The sequence below is a fragment of the Strigops habroptila genome, chromosome 1 (genome assembly GCF_004027225.2).
Source record: "Strigops habroptila isolate Jane chromosome 1, bStrHab1.2.pri, whole genome shotgun sequence".
NCBI classification, from domain to species: Eukaryota; Metazoa; Chordata; class Aves; order Psittaciformes; family Psittacidae; genus Strigops; species Strigops habroptila.
In genome coordinates, this window is record NC_044277.2 from 118,016,086 (window position 1) to 118,033,794 (window position 17,709).

The 17,709-nt window shown below is 38.2% G+C and overlaps 1 protein-coding gene across 8 annotated transcripts in view; it reads right to left on the bottom strand.

Moving 5' to 3' along the window:
• CACNB2 (calcium voltage-gated channel auxiliary subunit beta 2) overlaps nt 1-17,709 on the bottom strand; it is a 250,596-nt gene that overhangs the window by 179,085 nt on the left and 53,802 nt on the right. The window contains exon 1 of one of the 8 annotated variants that reach the window (XM_032919764.1): nt 3,326-4,044. The exons of 6 other annotated variants lie outside the window; for them this stretch is intronic. In XM_032919764.1, the coding sequence (XP_032775655.1) occupies nt 3,326-3,373 (48 nt within the window). In that variant the 5' untranslated portion in view covers nt 3,374-4,044. Of the gene's footprint in view, nt 1-3,325; nt 4,045-17,709 lie in introns of those variants that run through there. One more of the 8 variants, XM_030476408.1, reaches the window with a different exon arrangement.

Consider the following 17,709-nt stretch of genomic DNA (forward strand, 5'->3'; position numbering starts at 1 on the left):
GGGGAAAAACAAGGGGAAAGAATATAAAACTAAAAGGGGAAAAGGAAAAGAAAACAATAAACACAAGTGATGCACAATACAATTGCTCACCATCCGCCGATCGATACCCAGCCTGACCCGAGCAGCGATCTGGGCCTTCCAGGTGACTCCCCCTGGTTTATATAGTGGGCATGACATGCTGTGGTATGGAATACCCCTTTGGCTAGTTTGGGGCAGGTGTCCTGTCTCTGCTTCCTCCTGGCTTCCCCTCCTCACTGGCAGAGCATGAGACTGAAAAGTCCTTGATCAGAGTAAACATTACTTAGCAACAACTAAAAACACTGGTGTGTTATCAGCACTGTTCTCAGGCTAAAGTCGAAAACACAGCACTGCACCAGCTAATAAGGAGAAAAATAAATGTTGCAGCTGAACCCAGGACACCTTACCATTAGGAGCTGCAGATTATGCCACACCATATATTAAACATACTGCATTAAATGCCCTCTCTCCCTTCCCCATCCCTGTCCTGATTATTCACGCAACAAAAGAAACTCTTGGAAGAGGAAGAGAGAGTGGAATCTTAGTGGATGCAGGCAGTACATGGTACCATCTGAAAGAAGAGTCAATGATCAGGAAAGCCTGGGGAGAATGCCTGGGTCAAATACAATCTTGTTAACATTGCGAGGTCTGCACATCACACAACAGCAACAAAATCTGGAGAGAAGGTAAAGATGAACACAATCTATCCAGTCCTTCAATTTTATCCCTGCACACAGATGCAGGACTAATCTCTGTGCATGAGTCTAACATGCAGGAGATAACAGAAAGGAGCAACTTAAGAATACAACCATCTTCTCCAACAATAATGCTGCTCCTAAAAAGAAATGATGTGAGCCCCCATAACTTACTGTAATGATTTGCCTATTCCTGACCCAAAAGACCATAAAAAGGATTAATTATGCCTCAGATCTGCACAATTTTTAGGACCTGGACCAGAAAGAGCTGTATTGGTTATAAAACAATAGTCAGTTACACTTGGTCATATGTTTTGGGATACACAAAGCACAATATCTTAAACTCTCTCTTGCAAAAAAACCCAAACCCAACAACTTCTAAGTTGGATCATTCACTACTACAGTCCACAAGGAATTTAAGAACTGTAAACTTATAAACCAGAATAAGTCTGATGTTTTTCCTCAGTGAGTCAGATGTTAATAAAAAGGGTCATATCTTGGCTTACTTTAATTTCAGTGCTTTCATCCCAAAAGAATCACACAGCACAACCTCAATTAGCCCAATGCCATGGGGAGCATCAAAAAAATTCAATAATAACAGGTTTAGATAATCAAGGATTCAAACAACAGAGAGCATTTTCATTGTAATTAAGTTATTTGAGAACATGGTCATCTTTCACATAATGGGGTTCAGACCAAAAAAATCAAGGGCAAACTCCATTTCACTTATCCTAACCAAGATGGAGCAACCTTCATTTTAGTAAACAAGTTAGTGAGGTACTCAGAATACCATGAAGCCCAGCAGCATTACATAATACCCTTTACACAGCAAGTATCACAAAATCAGGTACAAACCTTAGGACTTCATAACACATTAACTAAGCATCTTTCTTTCCATTACCACAAACATCCAAAAGATGTTGGAATTTGTGGAGTTTAACATGTTTAGTCTGAGACTAAACCCGAGTATATGTCATGGTGGTTCACAAATGAGTATTCTGACACGTCCAGGTTGTGAAACAAACTTTGCAAACAGGTAAATATTTTATTCTGTCTAGATAATGTTATTCCTAGCAGCTGGTGCTACTGTTAAGTAACAATAACAAGGAGAAAAGAAAGGGTGGGTGATGCAACCCAAGAGGTAATTATTTTCATATGCCCTAAGCTCCACTGGCATGAGATCGCTAACAAATAACTGCTTTCAATGCATTCATATTTCAGTTTCTGCATAACAGTGGGAATAGCTATATATCAAATAAGTATCTGCATAACAGATGTCCAAGTTCTGATTTTATATTGAATTGATGGTTCAAATGAACTACACATTTGTTTTTTGCATAATTTATGCAAGATACTGTACTGTTTCATATCTAACCTTAAGCAAAGATCTTAGCTGAATCTCCATGCTTCTGCCTGCTTCTCTACGGAACAGTATCAACTGTTGCACCAGTGAGAACACAACACATCCCAAGTCAAATTATATGTGCAAAACCACGAACGCACACACACACACATTTCAAATTGTTTACATCTCTTTAACACCTTCTGAAGGGGCTTGTTTTCTTTTTAATAATTCTACTGTCTCAATCAATTCCCTACACAAACTGACTTAGATCACATCTATTTACAACCTTGCTTGCTCTGTGATAATTTTTTAACCATTGTTTAGAAGAGCTTTCTGTGACATAGAGAAAAACACAACCTTCCTGACAACAGAACTATTTCTCCCGATGTATTTGCCTTTTTCTTGTGCAACAAGCTACAAGCTGCTTGTTGCAAATACTAAGCAATTTCAATTTGCAGCTTAGCCAGATCATTTCAACCTCCTGTTTCTTATCACATCTATCTGACAACTGAACAGCAGAATAGAAAAGGAATTTTAAAACATAAATTAATTACTTAGGAGATTAACACGTCAGCTGGGTATAGTTCAGACATATTTCAGCTAATAGCCAACCTTTTTCATTGCTAATACTTAAGCTTTGGAGCTGGCCTTCCTTATGGCATTTATTAGAGACAGCCATTTTGCAATACAGAGCAGTCTTATCATACCAGAGTATTGAAACACCCTGTTCTGGAAAGCAAACAAAACCATGCAAACCATCAGGCCATACTTCTGCCACCGTGTTACTGTTCTTTTTCAAAAGAACTACCTCACAAGATGATTTTTATGTTCTTCAATGTCTTCCAAATAATTTTTCTGCCAGTCCATAATTGCTTATAACTTTAATTATTTCCAGTTATCATATATAGGTAAACAGAAGTGTCCTTTTCTAATGACTCCACTTACGCAGAGCTACCAGCAAGAAAAAATACATAATTTAAAAAAGAAATCAGAAGGGTCAAACTTCCAGTCTTTTAACACTGCAGGTTATTTTGAAATAAGATATATTCTTGGTATGAACAAGTTCTGAAAAATAAAGATGACAAGAAACTCATACCTGTTATCCTTGTGTCTCTGTCCTGTAAAAACTTATTTCACAGATCCTTAGTACTTTGGTTGGTCACTGAGATTATACATTAAAATACCTGCCTGAGGCATACCATACCAATTAATATACTAGGAGCTGAATATACAAGTGAGCATCATTCTAGTACAAACAAAAACTTACATAGGAAACCCGTACTCGCCGTCGGTGCACCAGCCCACAGCACTGCATGAAGAGGACAGCAGACAACAGTGTTATGCTTTCACCAAGCTTCGATCATTCCTGTCTCCTCTGAGACACTGTCCATCTCTCCTCACTTTTCAGCCCCAGGTACAAGGAAACAGGTAGAAAAACAGTCCATCTCCAGCTCCCACGCTGTCCTTTTAAATTATCTTGAAGACAGATGAAACTTACTTTCTCTGATTAAATCAATCTCTTCTGATTCAGATGATTAAAAAAAAAAGGGGGGGGGGCAGGAAAAAATCCCAACAAAAACCCAGAGGCACGTCTTTATTTCCTCAGCATCCAGTTATTACAAAGCAAATTCCATATTCGTATACACCTTTTACGACACGTGGTGTAAGGTTTGTATCAACCATTCTGAACTTAGGAAAGGCAGAGACGTAACAGGATCTTTATATCTCAGACAACTGCAACACCCTGCTTTCCGAAGGTCTCTTGCTGCTGCTGCTGCCGCTGCTGCTGTTGTTATTGCTGCTGCTGCTATTACAGCTTTCTTCCCAGTGCACTAACCAGTAAGAGCATCCTTGCTTCAGCGTTACCTCTGCTCTATCTTGGGCATATTTGATTTGTTATTTAACCCTCCCCAACAGCCTGAAAAAAATGGAGTCTAGACCCTAATTCACTCTGAATTCTCAGGACTATAGAACCACCCTCCAAATAGTCAGATGCTTTGTCTGGCGATACGTCTTTCATATGAATTGTAGGCAGGACTGCTGAGTGGCCTTACTACCTGACTCGCATCAGAGGCACAGTCTCCTCTGCTGTTACTGTGTACAAAAAGGACTTGAGAGAACATCAAAACTCAGAATACACACTTAGACTTTAGGATATTTTTTTTATTTTTTTTTTACCTAAAATACTGACAGAGCTAATTAAATACTTGGACAATTGAGACTTACAGATAACGATTTTGAAAAGATAAATATAATGAAAAATTATTATCCTTAAAGCAGTAAGGGGACTCTTCTGAAATCAGGCCAGATTAAATTAACCTGTTTATGATCACAGTTCATTACTCTTCTGGGAGATACTGAATATTCCAATATTGAAAAGGCTTAATAGCTATATTGTATCTTTAAATTAAATCCTTCAGTACTTTCTGGCAGCGGTCTAAGAGTCTCAAATGTCTCCAGTACTGTACATCTCCGGTCAGATGAATACATGATTCACTTACTTTTTTAACACTGGGGCACACTTAATGCTTTCATCACCAGCATTTTGCTAAAAAATAGGATACACAGTATACTTAAAGTTGTAAAAAGAGGACCAATATATTGCTTTTAAAAGGTAAAGAGATTTTTTTAATTTCATGACTGAGTTCATTACTAAAAATATGAAATTTAAAAAAATAGAGATTACACAAGGTATTTCTACCCTGTCTTTATGTAGGCTGTGTGATAATGGCTAATAAAATGGTTAAATCTTCTCAAAAGGGTAAAGAAAACAATGGTGCTCCTTGGACATTAATTTGGCTTCCGAACTTGAAAGAGGGGACTCCAAAGAAGGCAAGTTATCTGTGTGTAGGCAAAATGGCATCACACACACAAACTGGCTGAATGGTCAGGAGAGAGTTTCATTCCAGTGGAAAATAATGACAGTTTGTCCATAGATGGGGGAAGCCCTCTGACTCACATGCTGAAATAATGTAACTAAGAGAAATAACATTTACAAGCCAAAAGTCTGACAACTAAAACTCAATTTAGGCACCAAAACGAATATTTAGCCATTCAAATACCACTAGCTTGACTGGTCTGGGTTTTGGGGCTGGTTGGTTTGGGGTTTTTTTTTAGTAGTTTTATTTCCAGACCATCTAACAACCAGCAGTTCCTATGGACACTGGTGAGTTGACTAGTCTTTCTAAGTCAAATGTATTTTTGGTGTAAAGCCACGACCGTTAGTGAAGATGCATTGCTGATAACTCATCTCAGCTGGACCTGCAGATGCTCTCAGCATCTTAAAAAAATATAATAAGACTAATATAATTAAATCCAGGAAATTGTGGATGGTAAGGAGCCAATCTATAAACCCAAATCTAAGTTACATTTATTTTACCTCTTACCACACAGTAAGATATGTAATGATTTATCTTTAGCAGAAGGAAAGAAACTTCACAACGTTGGTACTTCACAATGACACACAAGGAAGCGTCCCTGTAACAACTTCATAGTCCAAAAGCAGTATACTCAACCAATAAACAACACAGAGCACTCGTCTCTTCAGATCAGGACTGTTTGGAGTTATTCTAACAAAACCACTAATAAACATAGCAATAATGACAACTAGCATGAAGAAAAAAGCATTTGGAGGTCAGGTCATACTGAACATTACCATAAAAAAAGAATCACTTGTTCAAAACAGCTAATCAAACACACCTAGAAAGAATAATAAAGCAGTTGCCTACATAAATACATAACAATCAGTTCTCTATAATATTCTCGCCTTGTAATGACTGCTTTTTACTCTTGGGGAAGATCCATACATAAACTAATACTGGTATAAAAGCCATGCTTCAACTATATGGTATACACTTAACTTCTTAAAAAAATTTGTGAAATTTAATTGGAAATCATCAATAATATTGGTTTTGCGTGTTTCTTGCACTAGTAAGGCAAACAATATGAAAAGGCATCAATTAATTTCAGAAGCTTCAATTGCTTGTGAAGACGACAAATGCATCTGCATTTTTAACTCTTCCTAAAACTCATTAAGACAACCCATAGCAACCATGAGCATCCCTTACAAAACTAGGGACACAAGAATCTCCAAGACAAACTCATCTGTAATTGAAATCCAATAAAATTTTATGATCAGCAAATATGACTTTGTGTACAGTTCCCATAGGACAATGCAGTGAATACAGAATCAGACCATTTACATCATTGGTTAAATTTTCTTCAGCACGCAGACTGGATTTTACTTTCCTTTGTCCTTCTCATTCTCATTACCACATTTGTGATGACTAGCAGCATTTACTGCATTTAAAGACATAATTATGACCATTGAAATAACAAATTTTAGCACTATCCTTCCTGTACTTTCTGGCTGAGCTTAGTCTTTAGGCAAACTGCAACCATCCCATCTAATGAGTCTTGGCAAACCTGCAAGCAACCCCTCTCTTAACATTGTCGTTCCAATACAAAAAACCTCCACACTACTGTAAATTGAAGGTATAACAAAGGCACCTAATACAACAACTAAAAATCAGAAGACCTCATTAAAAGACACAATACTACCAAGCCAGTGAAAGATAAATTTTCCATGCTCTTAACATTGAAAAAAATAGCTCTGTGAACACAGCAATTCTTCTGATTTTGTATTTCTTGTGATATATTTTTGAAACGAACTTTTAGTTAGCCATTAAGACAATACCAATGTTAATGTTCTTAGTGAATAATTTTATGTTTGCTCACAGGGCAAAATGAAGCCCCTTTTTTGAAGGTGCTATATCAGGCACATACAAAACAATATTGAAAAGAATTGGTACAGACAAGTTGGGAGCAGGAAGAAACAGTGACACAGTTGTGACAAATATACTAGCAGGTAAAATATATAAAGAGAAACTTCAGAGGTGTTTTAAAGTAATCAGTGAGGATGATCTTCAAATATTTAGAGACATCGTCTCCAATATTGAAACAGCATAGAAGAAAGGACAAACGTTTTTATCTGAAATTAAATGAATGGGCTGGCATGAAATATTGAGTAGAAATGAACCCTTAGAGGGTAAATGAACGATACAGCTATTTGTATTCTCCTTAAGTACTTCATTTCACAGGTTATATAAACTGAGAGGTGGGAAAAGAAAAAGAGCCTGTCAGAAAACTCTTATCATTTACTTTGATTGGCTTCCTCAGCTAACCACCGCTATTTGGGTAAAGCCTCTGCCAGCTCACAGCCACCCAAAGCTCGCGGCCAGACCTTCCATAATCTGATCAAGTGACTGCCCAGAGCTAATGAGATAGATCTGAAGTGTCCAATGCCAGCAACCTCAAGGCACAGCTGCCCCCACTACTTCAAATGGCATTGCATCCACTCCAAATGAGAGCAATGACGGAATAAAACCACACTGAAACCTTTTTCTGGATTAAAAAAGAAACCACAAGATAAAACTTGTCATAGAAAAAATGACTCTCCACCCTATGATACCTTCAGGATCCTTTACAGATAAGTTCCATTAAATTAGTATTTCAATTTATCCACAGAATCACAGGACAGTTGAGGTAGGAAGGTACTGCTGCTGGAGATGACTGAGTCCAACCCCCCGCTCAGAGTAGGCTCAGCTAGAGCTGGTTGCTCACAGCCATGCAAGGTGAGTTTCAAATAATCTCTAAGGATGGAGACTCCACAACCTCTCTGAGCAACCTCGTGCTTGACCACCCCCACAGAAAAACAATCTTTTTCTTATGTTTAATTTGAATTGCCTATATTTCATTTTGTGCCCATTGCCTCTTGTCCTGTCATGTGGCACCACTGAGAAGAATCTAGCTCCGTCTTCTTTACTCCTTCCATTCAGGTATTTAAACATATGGAGAAGATCCCCCTGAACTTCCCTTCTACAGCCAAACAGTCCCAGCAAGCCCTCTCAGGCTGTCATCATAAAATGCCCACAAATGGAAATATAGGCAGCACATGCTCCAAGCCCTTTAACAAGTTAGTAGCTCTAGGCCGGACTCACTCTAGAAAGTCCATGTGTCTCTTGTCCTAGGGAGCCCAGAATTGGACCAAGCACTTCAGATGTGTCTCGCCACAGCTGAGCAGAGGGCAAGGATAAACTCCCTTGACCCGCTGCAAGCACTCTTCATAACAGAGCCCAGGAGGCCTTTGCACCAAGGACACATTACTGTGTCAGGTTCACTTGGAGTCTGCCAGGACCCCAGGGCCTTCTCTCTAAAGCTGCTTTCTAGCTGATCAGCCCCAGTCTATACAGGTACGTGAGGTTATTTGTTCCCAGGGCACAACTTTGCACTTCCCTTTGTTGAACTTCATGAGGTTCCTGCCACACCATTTCTCCAGCCAGTTGAGGTCTGCTGCCATCTGGATGGCAGCACAACCCTCTAATGCATCATGCACTCCTCCCAGTTTTGTAACATCTGTAAACTTGCTAAGCATACACTCTGCTCAGTCATCCACACTATTAATGGAGAGGCTAAACTGTATTGGCTCCAGAAGCAGCCCTGGGGCACAAAACTAGTGACTGGCCTCCAGCTGGGCTGGAATTCATGCTATTGATCAGAAGCCTTTGAGCCTGGCAGTTCTGACAGATTTCAGTCCACCTCACCATCTACTTATTTAGTCCACCATTTTGTCTATGCGGATGTCCTGGGAAACAGCTTAGAAAACCTTGCCAGAAGCAAGATAAATGGCACCCACTTTTCTCCCCTTGCCTTCTAAGCAAATCATCTCATCATAAAAGGCTGTCAAGCTCATCAAGCCTGATTTGCCCTTTGTAAATCTATGCTGACTACCAGTCACCTATCCAGTCACCTGCTTTTCCTTCATATGTTTAACAATGGTTTCCAAAAGGATTTGCTTCATCACTTTCACAAGGATCAAGCTAAGGCTGACCAGCCTGTAGCTCCCCATATGCTCCTTTTCACCCTCCATGAACATTGTGGTTATATTTGCTTTCTTCCAGTCCTCACAAACCTTCCACCATGACTCTTCAAAGATTATTAAGATTTATTTTTCTAGGATGTCATCTTAGTGATATGCATACTTAGTATAAACCACTGTCCATCGTCAAGGCCTCTGCCGCTAAAATTTATACACACAAGTATTTAGGTCTGCTTTTCTCAGTTATATCATAACAACTTCATCCACCTGAATGGATTCCTAAACTTAAATCAAAATGTTTAATTTGCTTTTAACTGTAATCCTTCTTCTAAAGCTTTTCAGGCCCACTTCTTAGTAGTTTATCTGAGTCAGCATTTATGAAATAATGTATTATTTTTAGCTAAAGGTTTCTGGCATATTAGGCAGTTGTTAAATAGATTAATTTACTCAGTACCATTTTACATTCTTTCCACGCACAACTTCAGAGAAAGTCATTCAAGATATTTTAAGCCACTCAGCTATCTACAAATAAAACATTTTAAGCATCCATACAAAACCGTGAGTGGTCTATGGTGACAGAGAAAATAAGACAAAAAAAAAATCTGACTTTTTGGCAGAATAAGCTGTTTCTGAATCACTTGGGTTTGTGAACTGTAGAGAAAGTGATGCAGTCCCTCTCTACCAAAGATCAAAAGCAAAAAAAACAACCAACTTACTTTGCTGATTAAGTTAGTGATAAAAAACTGTATGAGATTCTCAAAAGTAGTCCAACTTTTACAAAGCCTTTGCTATGTATTGTGAAATACATTACACACACAATCACAAATTATGAAAAAATCTGACTTTCAGAAAGTGCTGGAAATAACCTTAGGATATGACTTCTCTCCAGTTCTGTCATCTTTCTCTTTGTGACATTGTGCTGAACTAAATTGCTGCCAAGACTTTTTGAGAACCTACTTTTGTTGATGTCCAACACTTCCACAGCTTGAAAGAGCACAATGACATTCTCTTCCGTCAGCTGATATTTTAGTGTTATTCCAAATGGATACTCTACTGTATCATCCATATGTGATCTGTATTCTCCAGGAAAAATCTAAGCAACTAAATTTAATACAAAAAATATGCAGTACAAGCTCAAGACGTCGGCATTTAGTTAACATTCGTAAATGACAGTTTGCTGATTTAATCATTGACAATGAACTTTTGCCAACTATGGCTTCCACCTTCCTGTCCTCCACCAGAAACAAATATTGTTGACTTTCTATTAATGTTATAAACGTCCTCTTCTCTGGCAGCATTTCTCTGGAAAAGAATATTAGTGCTAAGGAGCCTTCATTTTTATTAACAGGACTTCATGTTGGCTGGCTTTACCTTAGAGCTGTACTGCTCAGTTTTTAGTTTACTTTTTCTTACAAAGCTACTGAAATTGCAGACAACTCAATGTAGACTGAAAAACACTTTTAACCTGAAATCTTTTGATTTAGTGATCTATCAGTATACTATTTTTGCTTGATAGCATGTAATAATTAGCAATACTTAAAACTCTCTTGCTTACATCATCTATGTATGCATAATTTCTGAGCAAAAATTAAATAATTAAAAAAATATCTTTTAATAAAGCAGCCCCTCGTTGTTATCATAGTTGGATCCTGAAAGAAACAATATATGTGAACCTCACTGTACCTGTTAATCTAGAGAGTTAACATAAACTACAATTTTTCCAAGCTAATTTTTCAACATGCTAAAAGCTCTCCAAAGACAGATAATAAACAATTTGCCTCAAATAATCACTAATCTTGGTTTGTATGAATCTGTCAAGCTATCATCCTAACTACAGCTGCAGTTTTTCTCACACAGATCTATGTCAGAGAATTGCAATCATACTTTAAACTTTCTAGATCAATTTCAAATAAGTAAAGTAAGTAAAACAAGTAAAATAAAATACTTCATACAACATCAGGCATGAAGTTCTGGAATTTGCTGCCACTGGCCACTGGCAGTAGCACAAATACTGGAGAGGACACTGGACAAATTCAAAGACAGCAGATAGATAAACTGTACAAACGCAAATAGTGCAGGATATACCCTCTGACAAAACAAGGAGAAAAAGGGACCTCATAAGGCCAACAGGCTCTCTCACAGACTCTCTAACTAGCATTATTCTTAACTACTGTTAGAGACTAACTACTGTGCTAGATGGTCTACTGCTCTGATGCAGGAGGAGATTTTGTATGACCTGTTATCCAAGCTAAGCTTTCTTTAAAGGGATTTCCACTCACAAACACACATTGTCTTTTTCATGCCTGTTGAGGTTCTTTATGCTCCATCGCTCCCTTTGCCTGCAGTTCATTCTGCCTCTTGCTACCCAGAAACATCAACTGTATTTTAACTTCTTTCCTGTGAGCCTCTACTTGTATCTATCATCCTCTGTATTGGCAACCTGCTTTACAGGTTTTCCTGTGAGACAGGTATTTAAACATACCATGTTTCTATGTGCTATCCTCTCTTCCTTTCTCCAATTTGCCTACAATTTTCCCCACAAAGAACTCTAATTCTTGAGGTATGTTCTGCTACCAGTTCTGGTTGTACCACGTTTATTACACATTTGTTATCAGAAATCTCATTAGCAACACACATTTGGCAGTTTCTACACCTAGTCACCTTTTTTTCTCCTTCAATGTGAAGGTCATCTCTAATGCCATCTCAGATGCTATCAGCACCTCTCCTTAGTCCCCAGCTCAAAAGCCAACGACTTGTTTCTTTCTCATTAAAGAAAGCCTGTACCACCTCCCCCTTTTTTTCCTGCTTCTGTGTTTACTCACTCCTGTACTTTAAGGATTTATTGAACATATTCCAACAGTTAAATAATTTGCTGTATTGAATCTGATAATATGAGTGCTATGACAACATTAACAAGATGTCCATGTTATTTTAGTTTCTTATTATATACAGAATGCTCTCTAGGCCATAGTTTGATCAAGATGCATGACGGCCTTTCCCACAGCTTTTTAGATAACGTCTCTTAGGGAAAAGAGCTTCATGTAATTGTGTGATCCTTCCTTTCATCCAGAAGATCTTCCTTTCAACATCTCCTCAGTTTTTGCACCTGTCAGTCAATTTAATTCAAATATTGGAAGTTTCAAGGATATTTCATTTCCACAGGCTTAGTAAGTACTATAAGATGGATAAAATAAGAGACACACAAACTCCTGATAACTACAAAATCATACTAAACTACAAACAAGCATCACGTGCTCTGCCAGGCCAATTATACTATACACTGTATACTATACTGTGCCTACGTGTGGGAAATCACCACAAAAATAACTTTGAATCAGTCACAGTGCATGCTGTCACTTGCCATAAAAAAATTATTGTCACTGGAATATACAAAAGAAAAATCGGACGTCTAACAAAAGGAAATCTAGCTTCTGCAGCTCTTGCTCAGAGAACAGCTATTTTTTTCCTTTGGAACCTAAAAGAGATTAAAAGAAGATAACCCATTTCTTTTTCTTTTTGATCTTGTTCTGCATCAGAACTAGGAGCAAGTGGAAGGGAAGAAAACAATACTTACACAGCCTTTATTACTCCTACTATGGACTCAGCAGTCTGAAAAGGTGCCTATAAAGCATACTAGAAGCAAAAAGCACTGCAGATGCAGGTTTTTTCTTCCTCTATGTTGTAGGGTCAATATCTGAAGAAGGATGATTTATTTTACATATGCAACAAGGAAATTAGAGGAAGAAGTCTGTAGCACATACAAGCAGAGGTCTGAAATTACATCTTTTCATGAGAGATTCTGACATGGCTTAGAGTTTTTCTTTGGATTCTATTATGAGAAAACTGCTTTCTAAAAAAAAATAGTGTAATAACAAACTCTCTTATACTTTCAGTCACTCTTTTACTAAGCTCTTAAACAACTTGAGAAGATAAAGTACTTATTTTCATAAGCATATTATGAGTGGTTTCAGTTGCATCTGAAAATTACGCCAACTCAGAAAAAAGAATATTCAATGCAAAGGAAAAAAACCAGCAGTACTGTACTACATCACTAAAAAAAAGAAAAAGAAAAAAAAATGAAAATGAACCGTTGTTTAATTACAGCCGCTAGGTGGCAAAGTTGGCCAAAGAACAATTACCAGGAACTAAATAATTTGAAACTTGACTTTGCATCTTTCTGTTTGATTATAAAAGGGCTTATTAAAAAAAAAGACACAGAAAATAAAAAAGTGTAAAATAATAAAAGTTTGTAAACATTGAACTGTTCATCTATTAAAATTATTAAAATATTGAAAGCATTTTTAGCAAATATTCCTGAAATCACATGGAGAAATTATTGCATTGGGCAACAATAATACTGAATACAGATTTTAAGTTTAGAAAGAATACCTATGAACATATACACTATCTTCTCACTTGACACCAGACACAGTAATGCTATCTTTTGACTGCAAGAGGACACAGGACTCCTTATGTTTCTTGACGTAAAAGCTACTTTTCTTCATTTCAAATCCGCACAGTAAAATTCTCCATATGGTTGAATTCCAGCAAATACTTTAGAAAGACAGCCAGTCTTTTAACCTTTTCTTGCAGTACTTCCTTCTCCTTAACCTTTTCTTGCTAATTCTTCTTTTTAATCTTTATTTCAGCATAGCTGCTTATTGAATAATGCTTCAAGTTAAATTCCAAGCTGTCTACTAGATACACTTACACAACCCAATGTACTGGAATTAGTGGTACCTGCAATGAAGGTAATAGTGACATGAAATACGCTACACATTAGTTGATCCACAAACTCTGCAGATAATACTGCAGAGCAAACCCCATCTGATACATTGAAGGAAGGAGATTGGAAGAGTTTTCCTGTCCCACAGTCTCCATAGAACTACTAAGCCATCACTTAATAAAACTCTACTGTCATTATTAGTATCTCTCCCTGTCAAAAAAAAAAAAAACAAAAAAAAAAAAAAAAAAAACCCACAAAACAAAAAAACACCAATCACAGATCAGGAGCACGAAGTGCCCAAATAGTACACAAAGAAAGCAGGATCCTGGCTTGTTTTCTCATATTGTATGGGACAAATCTGGCTAGCTCCAAGCAGAAGCATGGTGAACTCCAGAGTCAAGGGCTTTTGACTTGACGAAACAACTTACCCAGTCAGAAAGCTATAAACTTACTGCATTGAGTAGGTGTGCTAATGGTACGCTCTTGTAACATCCCGCTCAAGCTCTTTAAAAGCCACGCCGGCTACAGTATCACATTGTCAAGAGAGGGAGACTGAAGAGAAGGAGTGAGAGCATCAAAGGCGAGCCAACCGCTGCAGATACTAAATGTTTGACAGATTTGATCATATTCTTTACGGTAAAGGGGGAAAAGCTAATGCTGAGTATCAACACTATTTAGTTTGCATTTTCTTTTAAGTGAAAGTCAACAAAAAACGTCCCACTCAGAACGAAGAGGAAAGAAAACAGAATAAACCAGACTGAGACCAAGTCATTCCAAAGCAATGTGCACTGCACATTTGGAAAGTTACCAGCTACACGCAATAGATGTGGAATGTATTTTTGCCCAGTAGCATCCACTCCATTCCTAGATGTGTGTCATTTAACATGCCAGTAAACTGGTGATCACAGTGATGCAGCTATAAAATCTATGGGCTTCTGTGTCACAGGAGAGGTTAAAATAAACAGCCAGAACCACAGAGTTTGAGTCCTCCCCTGACCCCATCTCAAACTAAGTTTTTAACCAGAACCACTACAACTCTCTGACCAAAGGACAGGAAGGAGGGAATGGACATGGAGGGACAAAAGAAAAGCCACCTGCTAAGCACATTTGAGCAGTCCAGTTCGTGACGCACACAAGAGAGAAAGGTACTCTCACACCTGGCTACTTTTAATTTTCAGTCCCCAAAAAGCAGGTGTCTGCTGACAGAGGTCACTTAGAAGCAGCTTACAATGATGTTCACAGTGAGGGCTCAGCCTGAGTCCCTGGCTCTCAGAAGGACTCCAAATCACTCATCCATAGCACCTCTAAGAGGCAGGGAGCTCACCACACATTTCCAACAGGGCATAATTTTGAAAATCTTATTCGCCACAGCAAATTTTCTTTCCCAGAGAAACACAGCCTCATCAAGACAGACATGAACATACTGGAGTGAGTCTGGCCAAGGGCCATGAAGGTGATTAAGGCCTTGGAGCATCTGGCATGAAAGAAGAACATAACGCTGGTCACGTTCAGCCTGGAGCAGGTTTGGGGATATCTTATCCATATGTATAAATACCCAAAAGGAAGTCATAAAGAGCCAGACTACTCAGTGATTCCCCATGATAGAACAAGAGGCAATGGGCAATTACAACATTAAAGAAAAACCAAAAATAAACACAACAAAACTTTCCTTTAAAGTAGTTTCGGTATCTTCCAAAGCCTTCTTCAAGTATTCCCTCCATAGTTACCCAACTTGTTGGACTCTTGGAAAACAGCTATCTCATATATTTCTACTGAATTGGGCTCTTATTGATAGGCAAACCATAAGGAATGGAGAAATTCAAATGTAACACAAAACACATTTCTTAAGAGGTTCAGAGAACTCAGTGAAATTCCCTGACAGTTCTTTCTTCTAAAATAAAACAAACAAAACCACAAAACTTTATATATGTATTTTCTATATGTATCTTTTTATATATATATTTGAACAGCTTATTTGAAAATTTCTAGGAAAATAAGCATTTGTAGGAAAATAAACAGAACCTAGTAGAGTAAAAGCAGTTGGTGCAATATGAAGTGGATATTCTGCAGGTGATGGGTAACATTTCACTATTTTCAACCAAGCAGAAGAAAGCAAATAATAGCCTTGTAGACTGATTCCCTGATAAAATAAAATTTGTTTCTCCCTTTGCGTATTGGTCTCATTTGTGAGTTTTGATAGTATTTGACTGATGGGGAAAATCTCACTAAATAGTAATTTCCTACAGATTTGCATAAATAAGCAGACAAGTAAAAAGAAACTGTAGCTTCTGCAGGAAAAACTGAGGAATGAACACCGCCTCCATTACACAAAAGTCACAAAGGACCTCAATTTTGAGACAAAAAGCCTTAGAAATTAAGGCTGAATAGAACTGAATAGATTTTTTAAAGAGCAAAATAAATCTTGTTTTATTAGTAAAATTTCAGCACACTTCATTAAAGTCATTTAAAACACTCTTCTCCAACCTGACCCAAGACCCAAAAAGGATGTCTGCATTACACAATGGTAAGTGATACAAACCACATGTTACTACCAGTTTTGCAGCACCCTTTGAGCTTTGCAGTCTCCATGTGTGTGAGGGTTTCTCAACCCCTGGCTCCACAAGCAACCACCATACCTCAAGACCACAAAAGCCCAGGAGCCCTTAAGTTCTAAGGCAAGGGCTGTGGGGTAGGAGGTGAAGAGAGACAGGTACACCTCTGCCACATGTCAGACTCTGCCAAATCAAAGACACCTCTCAAATTTGCATTTTCCAAAGAAAACCCAAAAGAACTGGGAGACCCCAAGCTTGCATCCTCGCAAACACATGCAGTGAAAAGCAAGACAGCTACATGGAAGTCGTGAAAATGTCACAATGGTTGTGCCAAGTATGCTTGTCCAGGGTTGGCAATGTTCCCACAATCCTCATGGACCCAGCTGGAGGCTCTGGTGGATAATGGTTTGGGGGGCAGAAAAAAAGAGAGGGAGAGAGAAGGATACCCTGCTGCTGGCGACCTATGAGGAATTTTAAGGGACAACTGGGTGAAGAGGAGAAGGAAAAGAAGCAGTGCTTAGTGCATAGCAGTACGCAGCAGCAAAGTCTGGCTTCACAGCGGAGCAGGGTAACCTGGGCAACTCGGATAGAAACAGATTTTTTTTCTATTATTTATTTTAAATAAAGACTTTAAAATATTTCTCCCACTTTATTTTGGGCACTTCCAAAGCAACTCAAACCAAGCACCTTGGATCTCTTCAGTGTCCAAAAAAGGCTGCAGCATGTGAATGAACAAGAATTTCCAGATGGCACGTCTCGTGAACCCGAATAAGACATCCCTGGGGTATTAAGTAATGAAATTTCTACTTCCTCCGGCTACTTGTTGCCTGGAAGAATTCAGATGACACCAAAGCACTCCACTGGAAATAAAACCATTTTAAACCTTACAGTCCTGCTTCACTTGAAACCTGATTTGGTGTCAGGAAGCCCTTGTCTCCTGAGACAGACTGCATACATGATAACTTAAGTCTGACTAATCTTGGCTTCTCTGGATGGTATATCATTTTGATAACAGAGCGACCAGAAGTTCAAACCAACTGGAATAAGTAGCAGAACAGAGACTGCAGGTTTCATAGCTATGTAACATGCATATGATAAAGAATACAGCACGCTATTGTGAAATGCAGAGTCACAGCTATACATTTTTTTGCCTAGAGGCTAATTAAGTGAAAAAGTGTTACTGGCTGAAAATAGAAGTATGATATAGAAAACAAACTATAGTGCTATGCCCTGCGAAAACCTTTACGTTCCCCTGTAGATGCCATTTTGAATCCTGAAACAGTAACACTAGACATGAATTGGTGACTAAAATAACAGAAAAATAGCAACTCCATTCGGAGAAGAAACAAGAGCAAATAACTAAAAAGGTAACGGAAGTCAAAAGATCCTGCAAGAAAATAATTTTTGGACTGTTACAGATTAAGAAAGTAAATTGGGTTCCAGTAAAAAGGGAAAATCAGGTTGTTACATGGACATGAACAGTTCCAGAAATAAAA